Here is a 24,090-nt window from a genome sequence, read left to right on the forward strand (position 1 = left end):
CACCACATTACAATGTAGTTTGCCCTCTTCTTCTTGTGGCACAGTGCTATGACATCAAGCTGCTCATGTAACTTTTATTGTGTTGGTAGTCTGGCTAGAAGACGTTATCCCTGCTTTGTTCATGTATTTGTTATTGTATATATGGGGTAATTTCAAAGGTTTCATCACTGTTTTGTGTATTTGACATTAAAGTGTTAACCCGTTATTTGTTCAGTTCTAGCAGGAAAGATTTAAACAGACAATAGTGATTATTCCCTTTCATAAAACACACATTTTTTTTCTAGGTTTGGCGAACTGTTGGTTGGAGGCTGATTGCTTTATCCTTATTGACTTACAGTGGCTTATACTTTTATGAGAGGCTGACATGGACAAACAGAGCAAAGGAAAGAGCTTTCAAAAAGCAGTTTGTTAACTATGCTTCTCAAAAACTTGAGATGATTGTCAGCATTACTAGTGCAAACTGCAGTCATCAGGTTCAGAAGTAAGTCTTGTGATAAGAAACTGTACATAATGTGTAGCATGCAGAATAATCCGTATAACCATAGGTAAATACATACAACTGTAGGTAACCAGCAATACAGGGAACCCCAGTTTGGTGCAACAAACAGACATTTCCTCATCTGGTTTACTCATACCAAGTATGATAGACAGATTCACCTCAGGCTACCTTGGGTTGACCACCATTTATAGAGTCATTTTCTATTGTGTTTCTATATATATATATATTTATTGTATTGTGAGGTAAAACAGTCAGATTAAAGGGACATAAAAGTGTATAAAGAAAACGATGTTATGTGTTAGAGCTTTTTATTGTTGTACTATTGCTTGCATATAACTACTGAGTGGCAAGTGGGGATATGTGTTGCCACCAATTATCAGCTAGCTCTCAGTACTGTGTCGCTGCTTTTAAGCCTACCTAGGTTTCTTTTTCAACATAGGATATCTGGATAACTAATTTAAGTGAATTAACAGAAGTAGATTGAAATGTCTCTTAAAATTGCTTACTCTCTGAACCTCTTTTAGAGGCTGCTTTTGGCAGGAAAGTTCTGGTGGTCTCATGTACTTCACATGTGGGATCCTATACCCAAGCAGTGATGTCTTTTCTGGCCTCTCACTATTTTATGAAAGAAAACAAATTGCTTTCATGATGGTGAGAGTTCATGAGCCCCACACTTTCTTTACAGTTAGCAGCAGTACTTGTTTTGCACTTCTTAATTTGCCCTGCTTTGTCTTTCCTGCTTTTAGTGGACTGGAGTGGACTCTCACCATTATAAAAGAAATTAAAATGTATACAGTAAGCATACATTTTGCTTTGTTTTTTTTCTATTTGACAATGATATTTTGTTTAGAATTAAAGGAAAATAAAATCTCCAAAAAAAATAATTGAGGGAATTTGTGCTTATCTTAAGCATTATGTTTATTTAATATATTCGACTTTTATCCCTAGAGAACTAGACAACACGTTTAATCGCCTGTGTCAACAAGCTGATGTCACTCAACGGGATCTTATGGAAGCCGTCAACAAACTTAAAGAAGAAATGGATCAATTGGAGAAAATCCAAAGCACAGCAAAAGTATTAAGGTAAGATAACTGTAGAGAGTAAGTCAGGTTTTTCAAAATCTTTGGTCTAACCAATGCTTAAAGGGACATTAAACACTTTGAGATGGTATTATAAAATGATAAATCATAAATATAATAAAAAAACCTGTGCAATATACTTTTATTATTTTTTTTGTCTCCTTTTCCTGTAATTCCATTCTTAACTTGTAGCTTTTCAGTTCCTTTTAGAAATGGAAGTGCTGAGCTCTGTTATATTCCATACAGCCATTGGCTGCACACTCAAGTGACCTATTTATAACTGTCCCTAATTGGCCACAGCAGAGAAGGTAACCTAATTTACAACATGGAAGCTCCTAATATTTTAGAGACACTTAAACTTTACACTTATCTTGTCAATATTTAAACAGCTGATGAAACTTTAAAAAATACATCTACATGTTATTCTCAGACTGTTTTCTTTAAAAGCATTTATTTAGTGTTTAATGTCCCTTTAAAAGGTTTATCTGGTAGACTGTTGACTATTATGCTTAGAAAAATTAGTTAAATTCCTCTTTCTCTCGTGTTCTCATAGAACCATGCTAGGACTGGTATATAGTCTTAAGTCTACAGAAGTCCCTCCCAGAAGCATGATAGAACTTCTTACCTTTCCATATAACTTTTCCTACTAGATGTTAGTTCTGATTCTACCTACTTGGAATATCATAGTGCTGAAGCTGTGCTGCTACCATAGTATTAGTTATTTCTCTTCAGTAGGGCAGTGGTGGCTTTAAAGCAGTTAGGAACTTGTGAGGTGTGCCTTACTGCGTTTTTCTAACATAATTGCTTATACAGAAGGCCAGAGTAGCTTTACTCTGATCATTTCTATTTTCTGCAGGTCCATGTGATGAGTGGCTTCCTCTCAAACTGTGTAGACTGTCCTGCCGGACGGCGAGATACAGGTGAGTACTGTTTGTCTTCTATGTAAGGGGACTTGCACTTTGGAGTTCAGACTGCAGTACTACTTGGGACATGTTAAAAAGTATCCTTGGGAAAGGATTTTATAGGCAGGATGCAGGCACTTTATGTGACCGATAGAGAGACTAGGGTTTAATACTTCTGTATATCCCTAATTTTATGACTTGCATATCTGAGGCTCTTTAGGGGTTAATAATCCTCTTATTTCATATGCAATTTATATATAAGGATTGTGCTTTATTTTTTCCATTTTTTGATAACTAATGTGTGGGGCTCATTTTATTGAGATGTAGATGATTTATCTAACAGGGAAAGAATCGGCTGGCAGCGCACGCTTTATTAAGCACTGTTACAATTGAATTTTCCTCAGACCGATTTGCCTCTCCCTCCTGTCTCTTCCTTTCCTGGATGGGGCGGTGTTGACTATGGCTCAACGATGTAGTCTCTTTGTAAGAGAGCGCTTACAAAGAGAGTCTAGTGCTCCGTTTTCAATATAAAACGTGAAAACAGTTTCAGATTTGGGCAGTACCGGTTGCCAGAAGTATCAGGCGCCATGTTGTTCCCGACTTCCTTCTTTACTAGGAACGAAGCGGCTGCGCCATTTTCCTTCACTTTGATTTTGGTCATGTGGCCCCGCCTCCTTCCTTCGAGTCGGAGCGGTGATGACTTTTGTCCCGGTGGCTGCAGTCATCGGTAGTCAAAGGGGTTAGTTTGCATTTGTACTGATAGTTCAGTACTTATTGCAGAGCTCTGTTTATGAGAAGGGACTCCTGGGAACGGATTGTTCATTTTCTTAATCAGTTATTGTGCTAAAGTGACAGTATGCTCAGTTATCCTCCCTGTATATAAAACCATTGTTTTCATAATCTTTATCACTTCCTAAGAGCCCTTAAAGTGTCTGTATATCTGTGACAGAGCCCTTAAAGTGACAGTATATTTGTATATAAAGTCCTCAGTATATGTATGGGCAGTCTTTTTATTAAGCATCCTTGAACTGTCAGTAGGTAACTATTATGGAAAGTCCTTAATATATACTTCGAGCAGTTCCTTATATTGTTTAGAAATAGGTTGCTCTTAGTTTATATTTTTTATATACGTTTAAATGCCAGCACAACATGTTTTGAAATATTTTTCTTTTTGTGCTTATTTGTTTGTTTACAGAGCTTGAAGTCTGCTCCTACGGACATACGTCTACGCTACCCTGCATTATAATTGAAAATTTAAAGGGAAGTTCCTTTTGATTTTTTCTGAGCCTCTGTCTCTCTGGATTAGGCTGGTTCGGCAATGCCACAGCTCTTTCCTTCTCGTCCCAAGCCTTTATGGCATCGCATACAGTGCCCTGCAATTCCTCTCAATCTCCTGGAGGAGTGTATTTGCCTGCAGATTTTGCAATCTCAGGTATCCTTTACGGTATCTGCTGCTTTCTCTGCTTTTCCTTGTCTACAGGGATAACGCAAGAGGACATTTGAAAATTCAGATAGTAGTAGGTTTCTGTTCCAAATTCCTCTACACAGGAGGCTCTTGCTCCTACGTCTGGTGAGGAGGATTCGCCTGTAGTTTGAGGGTGAAAGCTCAGATTTGGGCAGTATAATTCCTTCATCTGATGTTGAAGTGATCTCCTTCAGATGTATGCCTGAACACCCCTTGTATTGTTAGGGGAGGTCTTTGGCTACTTGGACGTCATTGTTACCACCGTCGTGATCAACACTTGGAAGTTTGGGAAATTTGATCCTTTTTATGATGATCCTTTCTTAACGACAGTTTTCTAGAAGTGCTATGAAAGTTTTTTTCATAGAAGCAGGAGAACTAGGGATACCTTTCTCCCTGTCTCCAGTCCTTTTAAGGATTCTCCTGTTTCTATGAAAAAAACTTTCATAGCACTTCTAGAAAACTGTCGTTAAGAACGGATCATCATAAAAAGGATCAAATTTCCCAAACTTCCAAGTCTTGATGACATCCAAGTAGCCAAAGACCTCCCCTAACAATACAAGGGGTGTTTTTTGGCTACTTGGACGTCATTGTTACCACCGTCGTGATCAACACTTGGAAGTTTGGGAAATTTGATCCTTTTTATGATGATCCTTTCTTAACGACAGTTTTCTAGAAGTGTTATGAAAGTTTTTTTCATAGAAGCAGGAGAACTAGGGATACCTTTCTCCCTGTCTCCAGTCCTTTTAAGGATTGTCCTGTTTCTGAATACTTTAAATGCACGGTGTCCTAAGTAGAAGGGGATTTTTTTCTACTATGGTTAGATAACTTTGACTATGGAGTTCCTTTTAGAAATCATGGATAAGTTTTATGGAGATTTAATTGTTCTTTTTGAACAAAACCTTGTCTTTTTTTACTTGCTGTACTAGCCGCCAGGCATTGAGGCTGCAGTCTTGGCAGCTGAGTAACCTACCGGTGGTTTAGTGGTACAGTTTAGGTTTTATAATTCTGCAGTTGCAGGTTCAATTCTTATTTTTCCTCCTAATCGACGCTTCTAGCGTATTCTCTTAAGGTTGAGACCTTGTGCGGACTCTGACTGTAAGGGTGAAAAGATTTCCCTTTCTAGCGTATCTGCAATCCAGGTTTGATGAGAGGCTTTCCTTGACCTGGATGTTCAGGATCTTCCTCTCTGGGAGTGACATTTCCTATCCCAGTTTGGGAACAGGATCTAGGCTTTACCTCAAGTAACTCAGATTCTGATCTTTAATCTCGAGTTTCTGAGTTTTTCGTCACCCTGGACAGACTCTTAGTCTGGGATATTGCAAGGGTGTGTTGTCTGGACAATATATAGTTCAGGGTCATCCCTACTTTGAGTTAACTATCTTTTAAGAGGTCCAATCCTCTTTCCCAATGAGGGGAGATGAATTGGAGTAGGGGTCCCTTTTTTTCTATCCTCAGGTGTCAAGACTGCCTGGGAACCCAGGTACGGCGGTTGGCTTGATCCTTAATAGATTCTCTATATAGGTGAAGACTTTTTCTTCTCTCTGCAGTCTGCTGTCCAGCCCACGGCAAATCCTAGGGGTCCGGTAGGCAACTTAGCCTCTTTGCTACCAGTAGATTGGGAATTTGAATCTAGCTGCAGCTGATTTTCTTTCGCTTCTCAGTGATTTGCTATTAGGAGGGAATCGGTCTATTGGTTTCCATGGACATCATTTCCTTTGTTATTTTCCATAAAATGGAGAACTCTCAGATCTGTCTCAAAGGATAGATCTAGATCAGTTAAGAGTCTCTCTCCCGTAGTATTATTTCAGGGGTATCTATCTCAGGGCGCGTGCTTCTGGAAATATTCCTGGGTGTTGTGACCACAATGCCAGTTTGCTGGGATAGTAAGCTGTTTGGGTCTTGTTTATGGATTCGGAAGTGTCTGTTCTCCTCTCTTACATCTTGGAACTTTTGGCTTCAGTCGTCCTTAGCTTGATTCCAGTCGGATATTATCACCTCAAGGGTTTATTTCAACCACCAGGGAGGAGCTAGTGGTTCCTTTACCATGTAGGAGGTGATTTGGAATGTTCAGTGGACGGAAGCTCTCAATTGCGGTTTGTCATCCATTTGTCAGGAGTGGAAAATTGGCGTCTGAACAGACAGTATTTTCATCCGGGGAAGTGGGTCCTCTTCCAGAGATGTTTTCTAGGTAAACCCTCAAAGGGCCCGAAGTTGGCTTCTGAGGGCATTTCGGCGTAACGCCAAGTTTCTAAGGTATGGTTCATGGTCAAGTGATTCACTGACTGTCCTGATAGAAATTCAGTCTAGCATACCTGTTTTCTCAGTTCGTTCGACTTCCACAACTCATTGCTCGTATTCGACAGGATAGAGCAGCAGTGTTTCTATTAACCTCTGCGTGACCTCGCAGGACCTGGTACGCAGACTTAGTGGTAATGTCATCTCTCCACTTTGGCAGGGTTCCTTTTCCTTCTTTCATCTAAATCTCGTTTCTCTGAAGCGGTCTGTTTGGAGAATGAACGCTTGATTTTAGCTAAGCGTGGAGTTTCCGAATCGGTCATGGAGACAATGGTCCAGGCTCGTAAGCCTGTCGCTAGGAAATTTTACCATAAGATATGGCGTAAATATCTTTAATGGTGTGAGTCTAATGGATACTCCTGGAGTAAGGTCAGGATCCTAAGGATCTTATTTTTTCTTAAGGTAGACTTTGAGGAGGGATTATCTGTCAGTACCCTAGGGTCCAATCTCTGTTCTATCCATTTTGCTACACAAGCGTCTGGCGGACATTCCAGATGTACAATCCTTTTGGCAGGCCCTGGTCAGGATCAGGCCTGTGTTTAAATCATTTGATCAATTGCTCCACCGTGGAGACTGAACCTTATTCTTAAGGTTTTGCTTCAGGCTCTGTTTGAGCCTATGCATTTCCATAGATATTGGGTTATTTTCTTTGAAGGTTTTGTTCCTTATTGCTTTCTTCTGCGTGGGGGGTTTCTGACCTCTCAGCCTTGCAGTGCGAGTCTCTTTATCTATCTAATTTTTCATGCAGATAAAGTAGTTCTTCGTACTAAGATTTGGTTTTCTTCCTAAGATTGTTTTCGGACAGGATTATTAACCAGGAAATTGTTGTTCCTTCTCTCTGACCTAATCTTTTTTTCTCATAAAGAGTGTCTGTTGCATAACTTAGTTGTTTTGCTGGCTCTTAAATTCTATCTTCAGGCTACGAAGGAATTTCGTCAGTCTTCTGCATTGTTTGTTTGTTTTTCTGGAAAACGTAAGGGTCAGAAAGCTACTGCCACTTACCTTTCTCTGTGGTTGAGAAGTATTATTCGTTTGGCATATGAGACTGCTGGACAGCAGCCTCCTGGGAAATTACAGCTCATTCCACTAGGGTGGTGTCTTCTTCTTGGGCCTTCAAGAATGTGGCCTCTGTAAAACAGATTGTAAAATCTGCGGCTTGGTCGTCTTGTACGCTTTTTCTAAATTATTTTGCCTCTGCTGAGGTTTCCTTTGGGAGAAGGTTCTGCAAGCAGTGGTGCCTTCTGTTTAGGTTACCTGTCTTGCCCTCCCTTATCATCTGTGTCCTCTATCTTGGGTATTGATTCCCAACAGTAATTGATGATCTGTGGACTCACCATGTCATTAGAAAGAAAACAAAATTTATGCTTACCTGATAAATTTATTTATTTCTTGACACAGTGAGTCCACGGCCCTCCCTGTTTTTCAGACAGGTTTTTTTCCTTTTTTTTTTTTTTTGTAAACCTCAGGCACCTCTGCATCTTGTGTTATTTCCTTTCTCTTCTTTTCCTTCGGTCGAATGACTGGGGGTTGTGGGATGGAAAGTGATACTTAAAGTGAAAGTAAATCCTAGCGTTTTACAAACGCTAGGATTTACTATTGAAACAAATAAAGGGAACTTTCATTCATGAAGTATAAGATACTTCATGTAGAAAGCTCCTTTATTTGATTCAATCAATCGCTGCTCTTAGCTCCTACAGCAGCCCATGGCTAAAAAAAAAATTTGGCTAAGAGGTGACGTTTTCACCTATTAGCCAATAGCCGTGTGGGAAATCCGGCTTGGCGCCCATGGGAGCCGAATTTACCGCACGGCTATTGGTTAAGAGGTGAAAACGTCCCCTCTTAGCCAAAATAATTTTTAGCCAAATTTTTTTTAGCCATGCGCTGCTGTAGGAGCTAAGAGCGGCGATCAGTTGAATCAAATAAAGGAGCTTTCTACATGAAGTATCTTATACTTCATGAATGAAAGTGCCCTTTATTTGTTTCAATAGTAAATCCTAGCGTTTATAAAACGCTAGGATTTACTTTCACTTTAACATCTTTGCTGTGGTTCTCTTTGCCTCCTCCTGCTGGCCAGGAGTGATATTCCCAACAGTAATTGATGATCCGTGGACTCACCATGTCAAGAAATACATTTATCAGGTAAGCATAAATTTTGTTTTTGTGTATATAGTAAAGTGTGCAATCAAAATTCGTGTTAAAGCCATCATTTTGTTTAGACACAATTTGCAGTTAAAAATCTGCTATGCATGTATAAAATTACTTCAATGATCTCCACAAAACATTTTGCCAGCCAGGTAGCATTATGAAGTAGCAGGGATGGGTTGTGTAATACTTTGCAGTATTATAATCATTTTTGTTATTTATAAATGTTACTTAATGGGACAGTCTACTCCCAGAATTTTTATTCTTTAAAAAGATAGATCATTGCTTTTATTACCCATTCCCCAATTTTGCATAACCAACACAGTTATACAGGGAGTGCAGAATAATTAGGCAAATGAGTATTTTGACCACATCATCCTCTTTATGCATGTTGTCTTACTCCAAGCTGTATAGGCACGAAAGCCTACTACCAATTAAGCATATTAGGTGATGTGCATCTCTGTAATGAGAAGGGGTGTGGTCCAATGACATCAACACCCTATATCAGGTGTGCATAATTATTAGGCAACTTCCTTTCCTTTGGCAAAATGGGTCAAAAGAAGGACTTGACAGGCTCAGAAAAGTAAAAAATAGTGAGATATCTTGCAGAGGGATGCAGCACTCTTAAAATTGCAAAGCTTCTGAAGCGTGATCATCGAACAATCAAGCGTTTCATTCAAAATAGTCAACAGGGTCGCAAGAAGCGTGTGGAAAAACCAAGGCGCAAAATAACTGCCCATGAACTGAGAAAAGTGAAGCGTGCAGCTGCCAAGATGCCACTTGCCACCAGTTTGGCCATATTTCAGAGCTGCAACATCACTGGAGTGCCCAAAAGCACAAGGTGTGCAATACTCAGAGACCTGGCCAAGGTAAGAAAGGCTGAAAGACGACCACCACTGAACAAGACACACAAGCTGAAACGTCAAGACTGGGCCAAGAAATATCTCAAGACTGATTTTTCTAAGGTTTTATGGACTGATGAAATGAGAGTGAGTCTTGATGGGCCAGATGGATGGGCCCGTGGCTGGATTGGTAAAGGGCAGAGAGCTCCAGTCCGACTCAGACGCCAGCAAGGTGGAGGTGGAGTACTGGTTTGGGCTGGTATCATCAAAGATGAGCTTGTGGGGCCTTTTCGGGTTGAGGATGGAGTCAAGCTCAACTCCCAGTCCTACTGCCAGTTTCTGGAAGACACCTTCTTCAAGCAGTGGTACAGGAAGAAGTCTGCATCCTTCAAGAAAAACATGATTTTCATGCAGGACAATGCTCCATCACACGCGTCCAAGTACTCCACAGCGTGGCTGGCAAGAAAGGGTATAAAAGAAGAAAATCTAATGACATGGCCTCCTTGTTCACCTGATCTGAACCCCATTGAGAACCTGTGGTCCATCATCAAATGTGAGATTTACAAGGAGGGAAAACAGTACACCTCTCTGAACAGTGTCTGAGAGGCTGTGGTTGCTGCTGCACGCAATGTTGATGGTGAACAGATCAAAACACTGACAGAATCCATGGATGGCAGGCTTTTGAGTGTCCTTGCAAAGAAAGGTGGCTATATTGGTCACTGATTTGTTTTTGTTTTGTTTTTGAATGTCAGAAATGTATATTTCTCCAACATTGGTGTGTCCGGTCCACGGCGTCATCCTTACTTGTGGGAATATCTCTTCCCCAACAGGAAATGGCAAAGAGTCCCAGCAAAGCTGGCCATATAGTCCCTCCTAGGCTCCGCCCACCCCAGTCATTCTCTTTGCCGTTGCACAGGCAACATCTCCACGGAGATGGTTAAGAGTTTTTTGGTGTTTAAATGTAGTTTTTTTATTCTTCTATCAAGTGTTTGTTATTTTAAAATAGTGCTGGTATGTACTATTTACTCTGAAACAGAAAAGGATGAAGATTTCTGTTTGTGAGAGGAAGATGATTTTAGCAGACAGTAACTAAAATTGATTGCTGTTTCCACATAGGACTGTTGAGATGAAGTAACTTCAGTTGGGGGAAACAGTTAGCAGACTTTTCTGCTTAAGGTATGACTAGCCATATTTCTAACAAGACTGTGTAATGCTGGAAGGCTGTCATTTCCCCTCATGGGGACCGGTAAGCCATTTTCTTAGGAGTTTGGGTGGTAGTAAGTGCGCTAAAAGAAAGCTAAAGGTATCCAATTGTATCCAGTATTAAATAAAAGAGTTATAAAATATATATATAACAATTTGCAAAGTGTAATGCGTGTATTAGGATTCCACAGTTAAAAAGGAAAGATAGGGTGTGTGGGGGGAAATGAGAGGATCTATACAAAAATAACAGTGTCCGTGAAAAAATAGTGGTTATAAATATCTTACTTAAGGAGGATGATAGTTAAGCGTTCTATCAATAGTGTGCTAATGATAAAAAATAAAGTCAAAGTATGTGACAATTAGCAGTGTGACCATATATTGGTGTAATATTAAAAGTATCAAGCAAATTGTTAGTGTATGTTAAAAGGAAACAATACGTTAAATTGTAGTGAAAAAACTAAATATATCTAAAAATTTTTCTTGCAGCCTAAATCATATATCAAAAATATTTATTTATACACAATCACAATCAAATTGGGACTTGAAACAAAGGGACGTCTCCCCAGATAAAAAATAATAAATAATAATAAAAACAGAATTTAAGCAAGTAGAAATTCCATACTCAATACTAAGTAAGCAGACTTGGCTGAGGAAATGTGTTAAAAATCCACTGTGTTGTGCAGAGAGAGACAGTCTCTTATAGCATCAGAACCTTTTGTTGTTGCTTTATAGATAGGTTTTACTGACCAAGTTCAGGATTTGGGAAATGTGTAGACTCCTTATAGCACAATACAGTCATTCAACTTTATTGAACTTAATGCTTTAAGATTCTTTCTACTTACTTCACCACTCATGTGGCAACGATATCATCTGTACAGCTCCAAGTTTCCAAACTAAGTCAGTGCGCCGCGTGTATCTCGGCGTCTGACGTCATCGGCAAACTTCAACTGCTGTTACCGTGATAATCGGCTTTCTGGATATTAGAATCACAGGTTGTTTTGGAGATAATTACTCTTTGTGTTTCCAACGGAGGTAATTCCCTGCACTTAGTGCTGATTGCACGCAGGAAAAAAGGAGGATGTTGAAAAATGTAGATAACCCGGGTTAATAAGTAAAGTTGAGAAAATCCTTAAGTATAGAATGTCCTCATTCAAGTTGTAATGTCAGATAACACAGCCACTCAGATCAGCGCGTTTCGCTCGCCAGGGAGCTTTTTCAAGAAAAATCTACATTTTTCAACATCCTCCTTTTTTCCTGCGTGCAATCAGCACTAAGTGCAGGGAATTACCTCCGTTGGAAACACAAAGAGTAATTATCTCCAAAACAACCTGTGATTCTAATATCCAGAAAGCCGATTATCACGGTAACAGCAGTTGAAGTTTGCCGATGACGTCAGACGCCGAGATACACGCGGCGCACTGACTTAGTTTGGAAACTTGGAGCTGTACAGATGATATCGTTGCCACATGAGTGGTGAAGTAAGTAGAAAGAATCTTAAAGCATTAAGTTCAATAAAGTTGAATGACTGTATTGTGCTATAAGGAGTCTACACATTTCCCAAATCCTGAACTTGGTCAGTAAAACCTATCTATAAAGCAACAACGAAAGGTTCTGATGCTATAAGAGACTGTCTCTCTCTGCACAACACAGTGGATTTTTAACACATTTCCTCAGCCAAGTCTGCTTACTTAGTATTGAGTATGGAATTTCTACTTGCTTAAATTCTGTTTTTATTATTATTTATTATTTTTTATCTGGGGAGACGTCCCTTTGTTTCAAGTCCCAATTTGATTGTGATTGTGTATAATTAAATATTTTTGATATATGATTTAGGCTGCAAGAATTTTTTTTAGATATATTTAGTTTTTTCACTACAATTTAACGTATTGTTTCCTTTTAACATACACTAACAATTTGCTTGATACTTTTAATATTACACCAATATATGGTCACACTGCTAATTGTCACATACTTTGACTTTATTTTTTATCATTAGCACACTATTGATAGAACGCTTAACTATCATCCTCCTTAAGTAAGATATTTATAACCACTATTTCTTCTGTTATGTGTGATCAGTCCACGGGTCATCATTACTTCTGGGATATAACTCCTCCCCAACAGGAAATGCAAGAGGATTCACCCAGCAGAGCTGATATAGCTCCTCCCCTCTACGTCAGTCCCAGTCATTCTCTTGCACCCAACGACTAGATAGGATGTGTGAGAGGACTATGGTGATTATACTTAGTTTTTATGACTTCAATCAAAAGTTTGTTATTTTATAATAGCACCGGAGCGTGTTATTACTTCTCTGGCAGACTTTGAGGAAGAATCTACCAGAGTTTTTACTATGATTTTAACCGGAGTAGTTAAGATCATATTGCTGTTCTCGGCCATCTGAGGGAGGTAAAAGCTTCAGATCAGGGGACAGGGGCAGATGAATCTGCATTGAGGTATGTAGCAGTTTTTATTTTCTGAATGGAATTGATGAGAAAATCCTGCTATACCGTTATAATGACATGTATGTATACACTTCAGTATTCTGGGAATGGTACTTCACCGGAACTACTTTGTTAAAGGTCACTAATCTTTTTAATAAGTATTATATCATGTTAAACGTTTTTGCTGGAATGTAGAATCGTTTACACTGCTGAGGTACTGAGTAAATAAATGTTTGGGCTTTATTTTCCACTTGGCAGTAGTTTATTTTGAATTGTGACAGTTTCGTTTCTCTTCACTGCTGTGTGTGAGAGGGAGGGGCCGTTTTTGGCGCTCTTTGCTACGCATCAACAATTTCCAGTCAGCTATTATTTTTCCTGCATGATCCGGTTCATCTCTGACAGATCTCAGGGGTCTTCAAACTTCTTGAAGGGAGGTACATTCTCTCAGCAGAGCTGTGAGAATTTTTTATATTGACTGTGGATAAAGACGTTACTCAATAATTTTTATGTCAAATTTAGTTATGTTATCTTACTAATGGGAACAAAACCTTTGCTAAAAGTTGTGTTGTTTTAAAGTTGATGCTATAACTGTTCTCAGTTTTTTATCTCAACTGTCATTTAATCATTTAATCGTTTAAGTACCTCTTTGAGGCACAGTACGTTTTTGCTAAAAAAGATTATAACCAGGTTGCAAGTTATTGCTAGTGTGTTAAACATGTCTGACTCAGAGGATATCTGTGTCATTTGTTCCAATGCCAAGGTGGAGCCCAATAGAAATTTATGTACTAACTGTATTGATGCTACTTTAAATAAAAGTCAATCTGTACAATGTGAACAAATTTCACCAATCTGCGAGGGGAGAGTTATGCCGACTAACTCGCCTCACGCGGCAGTACCTGCATCTCCCGCCCGGGAGGTGCGTGATATTATGGCGCCTAGTACATCTGGGCGGCCATTGCAGATAACATTACAAGATATGGCTACTGTTATGACTGAAGTTTTGTCTAAATTACCTGAGCTAAGAGGCAAGCGTGATCACTCTGGGGTGAGAACAGAGTGCGCTGACAATACTAGGGCCATGTCTGATACTGCGTCACAGCTTGCAGAGCATGAGGACGGAGAGCTTCATTCTGTGGGTGACGGTTCTGATCCAAACAGATTGGATTCAGATATTTCAAATTTTAAATTTAAATTGGAGAACCTCCGTGTATTACTAGGGGAGGTCTTAGCAGCTCTCAATGATTGTAACACCGTTGCAATACCAGAGAAACTATGTAGGTTGGATAAATACTTTGCGGTACCGGCGAGTACTGACGTTTTTCCTATACCTAAGAGATTAACTGAAATTGTTACTAAGGAGTGGGATAGACCCGGTGTGCCGTTCTCACCCCCTCCAATATTTAGAAAGATGTTTCCAATAGACGCCACCACTCGGGACTTATGGCAAACGGTCCCTAAGGTGGAGGGAGCAGTTTCTACTCTAGCTAAGCGTACCACTATCCCGGTGGAGGATAGCTGTGCCTTTTCAGATCCAATGGATAAAAAATTGGAGGGTTACCTTAAGAAAATGTTTGTTCAACAAGGTTTTATTTTGCAACCCCTTGCATGTATCGCGCCGATTACGGCTGCGGCAGCATTTTGGATTGAGTCTCTGGAAGAGAACCTTAGTTCATATACGCTAGACGACATTATGGACAGGCTTAGAGTCCTTAAACTAGCTAATTCATTCATTTCGGAGGCCGTAGTACATTTAACCAAACTTACGGCTAAGAACTCAGGATTCGCCATACAGGCACGTAGGGCACTGTGGCTAAAATCCTGGTCAGCTGATGTTACTTCTAAGTCCAAATTACTTAATATACCTTTCAAGGGGCAGTCCTTATTTGGGCCCGGTTTGAAAGAAATTATCGCTGACATTACAGGAGGTAAGGGCCACGCCCTACCTCAAGACAAAGCCAAAGCTAAGGCTAGACAGTCTAATTTTCGTCCCTTTCGGAATTTCAAAACAGGAGCAGCATCAACCTCCACTGCACCAAAACAGGAAGGAGCTGTTGCTCATTACAGGCAAGGCTGGAAGCCCAACCAGTCCTGGAACAAGGGCAAACAGGCCAGGAAACCTGCTGCTGCCCCAAAGACAGCATGAACCGAGAGCCCCCGATCCGGGACCGGATCTAGTGGGGGGCAGACTTTCTCTCTTCGCCCAGGCCTGGGCAAGAGATGTTCAGGATCCCTGGGCGCTAGAGATCATATCTCAGGGATACCTTCTAGACTTCAAATTATCTCCCCCAAGAGGGAGATTTCATCTGTCAAGATTGTCAACAAACCAGATAAAGAAGGAAGCGTTTCTACGCTGTGTACAAGATCTGTTATTAATGGGAGTGATCCATCCGGTTCCGCGGTCGGAACAAGGACAAGGGTTCTACTCAAACCTGTTTGTGGTTCCCAAAAAAGAGGGAACCTTCAGACCAATCTTAGATTTAAAGATTCTAAACAAATTCCTAAGAGTTCCATCGTTCAAAATGGAAACTATTCGGACAATCTTGCCCATGATCCAAAAGGGTCAGTACATGACCACAGTAGATTTAAAAGATGCTTACCTTCACATACCGATCCACAAAGATCATCACCGGTATCTACGGTTTGCCTTCCTAGACAGGCACTACCAGTTTGTAGCTCTTCCATTCGGATTGGCTACGGCCCCAAGAATCTTCACAAAGATTCTAGGTGCCCTCCTGGCGGTACTAAGACCGCGAGGGATTTCGGTAGCTCCGTATCTAGACGACATTCTAATACAGGCTTCAAGCTTTCAAACTGCCAAGTCTCATACAGAGTTAGTTCTGGCATTTCTAAGGTCGCATGGATGGAAAGTGAACGAAAAGAAGAGTTCTCTTTTTCCTCTCACAAGAGTTCCATTCTTGGGGACTCTTATAGATTCAGTAGAAATGAAGATTTACCTGACAGAGGACAGGTTAACAAAACTTCAAGATGCATGCCGTGTCCTTCATTCCATTCAACACCCGTCAGTAGCTCAATGCATGGAGGTGATCGGCTTAATGGTAGCGGCAATGGACATAGTACCTTTTGCACGCCTACACCTCAGACCGCTGCAATTATGCATGCTAAGTCAGTGGAATGGGGATTACTCAGATTTGTCCCCTACTCTGAATCTGAATCAAGAGACCAGAAATTCTCTTCTATGGTGGCTTCATCGGCCACACCTGTCCAGGGGGATGCCATTCAGCAGGCCAGACTGGACAATTGTAACAACAGACGCCAGCCTACTAGGTTGGGGCGCTGTCTGGAATTCTCTGAAGGCTCAGGGATTATGGAATCAGGAGGAGAGTCTCCTTCCAATAAACATTCTGGAATTGAGAGCAGTTCTCAATGCCCTTCTGGCTTGGCCCCAATTAACGACTCGGGGGTTCATCAGGTTTCAGTCGGACAATATCACGACTGTAGCTTACATCAACCATCAGGGAGGGACAAAAAGCTCCCTAGCAATGATGGAAGTATCAAAGATAATTCGATGGGCAGAGTCTCACTCTTGCCACCTGTCAGCAATCCACATCCCGGGAGTGGAGAACTGGGAGGCGGATTTCTTGAGTCGCCAGACTTTTCATCCGGGGGAGTGGGAACTTCATCCGGAGGTCTTTGCCCAAATACTTCGACGTTGGGGCAAACCAGAGATAGATCTCATGGCGTCTCGCCAGAACGCCAAACTTCCTCACTACGGGTCCAGATCCAGGGATCCGGGTGCGGTTCTGATAGATGCCTTGACAGCACCTTGGAACTTCGGGATGGCTTATGTGTTTCCACCCTTCCCGCTGCTTCCTCGATTGATTGCCAAAATCAAACAGGAGAGAGCATCAGTGATTCTAATAGCACCTGCATGGCCACGCAGGACTTGGTATGCAGATCTAGTGGACATGTCATCCTGTCCACCTTGGTCTCTACCTCTAAGACAGGACCTTCTGATACAGGGTCCGTTCAAACATCAAAATCTAACTTCTCTGAAACTGACTGCTTGGAAATTGAACGCTTGATTTTATCAAAACGTGGTTTTTCTGAGTCGGTTATTGATACCCTGATACAGGCTAGGAAGCCTGTTACCAGAAAGATTTACCATAAAATATGGCGTAAATACCTATACTGGTGTGAATCCAAACGTTACTCCTGGAGTAAGGTTAGGATCTCTAGGATCTTGTCCTTTCTACAAGAGGGCTTAGAAAAGGGTTTATCGGCTAGTTCATTAAAGGGACAGATTTCAGCTCTGTCCATCTTGTTACACAGGCGTCTGTCAGAAAATCCAGACGTCCAGGCCTTTTGTCAGGCTTTAGCTAGGATCAAGCCTGTGTTTAAAGCTGTTGCTCCACCATGGAGTTTAAACTTAGTTCTTAACGTTTTACAGGGGGTTCCGTTTGAACCCCTTCATTCCATTGATATAAAATTGTTATCTTGGAAAGTTCTGTTTTTAATGGCTATTTCCTCGGCTCGAAGAGTCTCTGAGTTATCAGCATTACATTGTGATTCTCCTTATCTGATTTTTCACTCAGACAAGGTAGTTCTGCGTACTAAACCTGGGTTCTTACCTAAGGTAGTTACTAACAGGAATATCAATCAAGAGATTGTTGTTCCATCCTTGTGTCCAAATCCTTCTTCAAAGAAGGAACGTCTTCTACACAATCTGGATGTAGTTCGTGCCCTCAAGTTCTACTTGCAGGCAACTAAAGAGTTTCGTCAAACTTCTTCCCTGTTTGTCGTTTATTCTGGACAGAGGAGAGGTCAAAAAGCTTCTGCTACCTCTCTCTCTTTTTGGCTTCGTAACATAATACGTTTAGCCTATGAGACTGCTGGACAGCAGCCTCCTGAAAGAATTACAGCTCATTCCACTAGAGCTGTGGCTTCCACTTGGGCCTTTAAGAATGAGGCCTCTGTTGAACAGATTTGCAAGGCTGCAACTTGGTCTTCGCTTCATACTTTTTCCAAATTTTACAAATTTGACACTTTTGCTTCTTCGGAGGCTATTTTTGGGAGAAAGGTTCTTCAGGCAGTGGTTCCTTCTGTATAATGAGCCTGCCTATCCCTCCCGTCATCCGTGTACTTTTGCTTTGGTATTGGTATCCCAGAAGTAATGATGACCCGTGGACTGATCACACATAACAGAATAAAACATAATTTATGCTTACCTTATAAATTCCTTTCTTCTGTTGTGTGATCAGTCCACGGCCCGCCCTGTTTTTAAGGCAGGTAAATATCTTTTAAATTATACTCCAGTCACCACTTCACCCTTGGTTACTCCTTTCTCGTTGATTCTTGGTCGAATGACTGGGACTGACGTAGAGGGGAGGAGCTATATCAGCTCTGCTGGGTGAATCCTCTTGCATTTCCTGTTGGGGAGGAGTTATATCCCAGAAGTAATGATGACCCGTGGACTGATCACACAACAGAAGAAAGGAATTTATCAGGTAAGCATAAATTATGTTTTTTTCACGGACACTGTTATTTTTGTATAGATCCTCTCATTTCCCCCCACACACCCTATCTTTGCTTTTTAAATGTGGAATCCTAATACACGCATTACACTTTGCACATTGTTATATATATATTTTATAACTCTTTTATTTAATACTGGATACAATTGGATACCTTTAGCTTTCTTTTAGCGCACTTACTACCACCCAAACTCCTACCACATTTTTTAAAAGATAGAAGGATCTTTTCTCCCTTGTAAGTTGTGTGGTATCCCGTTTATTAACCAGCGCTCTGCTTAAACACTTTTTTAATAAAGCCATTTTCTTAGTCAAGCAAACAGAATAAAGGGCTTAATATGGGCTATAAAACTGGTAGACACTTTTATGGGCTAAATCGATTGCTTTATTTGGGCATTTTATACATGTTTATGCTGATAATTCACATTTATAAACTTGGGGAACGTTTTTTAACGGCAGGCACTATGTTAGACACCTTTTCCAGTGAGGGAGGGCCTTCCCAGTTGTAGGCTGAGCCTCATTTTCGCGCCATTACTGCGCAGTTGTTTTTTGAGAGCAAGACATGCAGATGCATGTGTGAGGATCTGAAAGTAGCTGGAAAAGTTTCTGGAAGGCGTCACTTGGTATCGTATTCCCCTCTGGGCTTGGCTATAGCTGGGACTGTATAGGGGTTAAATTTGTAAACGGCTCCGGTTCCGTTATTTTAAGGGTTAAAGCTCTGAAAATTGGTGTGCAATACTCTTAATGCTTTAAGACACTGTGGTGAAATTGTGGTAATTTTTGAACAATTCCTTCATACTTTTTCACATATTCAGTAATAAAGAGACAGTAACGGTTTTGTTTTAAAACGTTTTTTTGTGCTTTATTGACAAGTTTAAGCCTGTTTAACATGTCTGTGCCTTCGGATAAGCTATGTTCCATATGTATGAAAGCCAATGTGTCTCCCCATTTAAATTTGTGTGATAATTGTGCCATAGCGTCCAAACAAAGTACAAAGGACAGTACTGCCACAGATAATGAAATTGCCCAAGATGATTCCTCAGATGAGGGGAGTAAACATGATACTACATCATCTCCTACTGTGTCTACACCAGTTTTGCCCACGCAGGAGGCCCCTAGTACATCTAGCGCGCCAATGCTTATTACCATGCAACAATTGACGGCTGTAATGGATAACTCCATAGCAAATATTTTATCCAAAATGCCTACATATCAGAGAAAGCGCGATTGCTCTGTTTTAAACACTGAAGAGCAGGAGGGCGCTGATGATAATTGTCCTGTCATACCCTCACACCAATCTGAAGTGGCCATGAGGGAGGTTTTGTCAGATGGGGAAATTTCAGATTCAGGAAAAATTTCTCAACAAGCTGAACCTGATGTTGTGACATTTAAATTTAAATTAGAACATCTCCGCGCACTGCTTAAGGAGGTGTTATCTACTCTGGATGATTGTGACAACTTGGTCATTCCAGAGAAATTATGCAAGATGGACAAGTTCCTAGAGGTTCCGGTGCACCCCGACGCTTTTCCTATACCCAAGCGGGTGGCGGACATAGTGAATAAGGAGTGGGAAAAGCCCGGCATACCTTTTGTTCCCCCCCCCCCCCCCCCTATATTTAAGAAATTATTTCCTATGGTCGACCCCAGAAAGGACTTATGGCAGACAGTCCCTAAGGTCGAGGGGGCAGTTTCTACTTTAAACAAGCGCACTACTATTCCTATCGAGGATAGTTGTGCTTTCAAAGATCCTATGGATAAAAAATTGGAGGGTTTGCTTAAAAAGATTTTTGTACAGCAAGGTTACCTTCTACAACCCATTTCGTGCATTGTTCCTGTCACTACAGCAGCGTGGTTCTGGTTCGAGGAACTAGAAAAGTCGCTCAGTAGAGAGACTCCATATGAGGAGGTTATGGACAGAGTTCACGCACTTAAGTTGGCTAACTCTTTTATTTTAGATGCCGCTTTGCAATTAGCTAGATTAGCGGCGAAAAATTCAGGGTTTGCAATCGTGGCGCGCAGAGCGCTTTGGCTAAAGTCTTGGTTAGCGGATGTGTCATCCAAGACAAAATTGCTTAACATCCCGTTCAAAGGTAAAACTCTATTTGGACCAGAATTGAAAGAGATTATCTCAGACATCACTGGGGGAAAGGGCCACGCCCTTCCACAAGATAGGCCTTTCAAGGCCAAGAATAAGTCTAATTTTCGTTCCTTTCGCAATTTCAGGAACGGACCGGCCTCTAATTCTGCATCCTCTAAGCAAGAGGGTAATGCCTCACAACCCAAACCAGCCTGGAAACCGATGCAAGGCTGGAACAAGGGTAAGCAGGCCAAGAAGCCTGCTGCTGCTAACAAAACAGCATGAAGGAGTAGCCCCCGATCCGGGACCGGATCTAGTAGGGGGCAGACTCTCTCTCTTTGCTCAGGCTTGGGCAAGAGATGTTCAGGATCCCTGGGCACTAGAAATAGTTTCTCAGGGTTATCTTCTGGAATTCAGGGGACTACCCCCAAGGGGAAGGTTCCACATATCTCACTTATCCTTAAACCAAATAAAGAGACAGGCGTTCTTACATTGTGTAGAAGACCTGTTAAAGATGGGAGTGATACACCCAGTTCCTATAAAGGAACAAGGAATGGGATTTTATTCAAATCTGTTCGTAGTTCCCAAAAAAGAGGGAACTTTCAGACCAATTTTGGATTTGAAGATCCTAAATAAATTTCTCAGGGTACCATCGTTCAAGATGGAAACCATTCGAACGATTCTACCCACTATCCAGGAAGGTCAATTTATGACTACCGTGGATCTAAAGGATGCGTACCTACATATTCCTATCCACAAAGAACATCATCAGTTCCTAAGGTTCGCCTTTCTGGACAAACATTACCAGTTTGTGGCCCTCCCATTCGGGTTAGCCACTGCTCTAAGGATTTTCACAAAGGTACTAGGGTCCCTTCTAGCGGTTCTAAGACCGAGGGGCATTGCAGTAGTACCTTACCTGGACGACATTCTAATACAAGCGTCGTCCCTGTCAAAAGCAAAGGCTCATACAGACATTGTTCTGGCCTTTCTCAGATCACACGGATGGAAGGTGAACATAGAAAAGAGTTCTCTGTCTCCGTCAACAAGAGTTCCCTTCTTGGGAACAATAATAGATTCCTTAGAAATGAGGATTTTTCTGACAGACGTCAGAAAGTCAAAACTTCTAAGCACTTGTCAAGTTCTTCATTCTGTTCCACGTCCTTCCATAGCGCAGTGCATGGAAGTAGTAGGGTTGATGGTTGCAGCAATGGACATAGTTCCTTTTGCACGAATTCATCTAAGACCATTACAACTGTGCATGCTCAAACAGTGGAATGGGGACTATACAGACTTGTCTCCAATGATTCAAGTAGATCAGAAGACCAGAGATTCACTCCGTTGGCTGACCCTGGACCATCTATCCCAGGGAATGAGCTTCCGCAGACCAGAGTGGGTCATTGTCACGACCGACGCCAGTCTAGTGGGCTGGGGCGCGGTCTGGGAATCCCTGAAAGCTCAGGGACTATGGTCTCGGGAAGAGTCTCTTCTCCCGATAAACATTCTGGAACTAAGAGCGATCTTCAATGCTCTCAGGGCTTGGCCTCAGCTTGCAAAGGCCAGATTCATAAGATTCCAATCAGACAACATGACGACCGTTGCGTATATCTATCATCAGGGGGGAACAAGGAGTTCCCTGGCGATGAAAGAAGTGACCAAAATAATTCAATGGGCGGAGGATCACTCCTGCCACCTATCTGCGATCCACATCCCAGGTGTGGAAAACTGGGAAGCGGATTATCTGAGTCGTCAGACATTCCATCCGGGGGAGTGGGAACTCCACCCGGAGATCTTTGCCCAGCTAACTCATTTATGGGGCATTCCAGACATGGATCTGATGGCGTCTCGTCATAACTTCAAGGTTCCTTGCTACGGGTCCAGATCCAGGGATCCCAAGGCGACTCTAGTAGATGCACTAGTAGCACCTTGGACCTTCAACCTAGCTTATGTATTTCCACCGTTTCCTCTCATTCCCAGGCTGGTAGCCAGTATCAAACAGGAGAGGGCCTCTGTGATCTTGATAGCTCCTGCGTGGCCACGCAGGACTTGGTATGCAGACCTGGTGAATATGTCATTGGTTCCACCATGGAAGCTACCTTTGAGACAGGACCTTCTTGTTCAGGGTCCATTCGAACATCCAAATCTGGTCTCCCTCCAGCTGACGGCTTGGAGATTGAACGCTCGATTCTATCAAAGCGTGGGTTTTCAGATTCTGTGATAGATATTCTGGTTCAGGCCAGAAAACCAGTAACTAGAAAGATTTACCATAAAATATGGAAAAGATATATCTGTTGGTGTGAATCCAAAGGATTCCCATGGAATAAGATAAAAATTCCTAAGATTCTCTCCTTTCTACAAGAAGGTTTGGAGAAAGGATTATCTGCAAGTTCTCTAAAGGGACAGATCTCTGCTTTATCTGTCTTACTACACAAAAGACTGGCAGCTGTGCCAGATGTTCAAGCATTTGTTCAGGCTCTGGTTAGGATCAAGCCTGTTTACAGACCTTTGACTCCTCCCTGGAGTCTAAATCTAGTTCTTTCAGTTCTTCAAGGGGTTCCGTTTGAACCTTTACATTCCATAGATATTAAGTTACTATCTTGGAAAGTTTTGTTTTTGGTTGCTATTTCTTCTGCTAGAAGAGTTTCAGAGTTATCTGCTCTGCAGTGTTCTCCGCCCTATCTGGTGTTCCATGCAGATAAGGTGGTTTTGCGTACTAAGCCTGGTTTTCTTCCAAAGGTTGTTTCTAACAAGAATATTAACCAGGAGATAGTTGTACCTTCTTTATGTCCGAATCCAGTTTCAAAGAAGGAACGTTTGTTACACAATTTGGACGTAGTCCGTGCTCTAAAATTCTATTTAGAGGCTACAAAAGATTTCAGACAAACATCTTCTTTGTTTGTTGTCTATTCTGGTAAAAGGAGAGGCCAAAAAGCGACTTCTACCTCTCTTTCCTTTTGGCTTAAAAGCATCATCCGATTGGCTTATGAGACTGCCGGACGGCAGCCTCCTGAAAGAATCACAGCTCACTCCTCTAGGGCTGTGGCTTCCACATGGGCCTTCAAGAACGAGGCTTCTGTTGACCAGATATGTAAGGCAGCGACTTGGTCTTCACTGCACACTTTTTTGCCAAATTTTACAAATTTGATACTTTTGCTTCTTCGGAGGCTATTTTTGGGAGAAAGGTTTTGCAAGCCGTGGTGCCTTCCGTTTAGGTAACCTGATTTGCTCCCTCCCTTCATCCGTGTCCTAAAGCTTTGGTATTGGTTCCCACAAGTAAGGATGACGCCGTGGACCGGACACACCAATGTTGGAGAAAACAGAATTTATGCTTACCTGATAAATTACTTTCTCCAAGGGTGTGTCCGGTCCACGGCCCGCCCTGGTTTTTTAATCAGGTCTGATGAATTATTTTCTCTAACTACAGTCACCACGGTACCATATGGTTTCTCCTATATTTTTCCTCCTGTCCGTCGGTCGAATGACTGGGGTGGGCGGAGCCTAGGAGGGACTATATGGCCAGCTTTGCTGGGACTCTTTGCCATTTCCTGTTGGGGAAGAGATATTCCCACAAGTAAGGATGACGCCGTGGACCGGACACACCGTTGGAGAAAGTAATTTATCAGGTAAGCATAAATTCTCTTTTGTGAATGTTGAGATG

The 24,090-nt window shown here is 41.6% G+C and overlaps 1 protein-coding gene across 2 annotated transcripts in view; it reads left to right on the forward strand.

Moving 5' to 3' along the window:
• MFN1 (mitofusin 1) overlaps positions 1 to 24,090 on the forward strand; it is a 161,433-nt gene that overhangs the window by 83,012 nt on the left and 54,331 nt on the right. For both annotated transcript variants that reach the window (XM_053710163.1, XM_053710162.1), the window contains exons 16-17: positions 285 to 481; positions 1,448 to 1,582. In XM_053710163.1, coding sequence (XP_053566138.1) covers positions 285 to 481; positions 1,448 to 1,582 — 332 coding nt within the window. The remainder of the gene's footprint in view (positions 1 to 284; positions 482 to 1,447; positions 1,583 to 24,090) is intronic.

The sequence above is a fragment of the Bombina bombina genome, chromosome 4 (assembly GCF_027579735.1).
Source record: "Bombina bombina isolate aBomBom1 chromosome 4, aBomBom1.pri, whole genome shotgun sequence".
Taxonomy (NCBI): domain Eukaryota; kingdom Metazoa; phylum Chordata; class Amphibia; order Anura; family Bombinatoridae; genus Bombina; species Bombina bombina.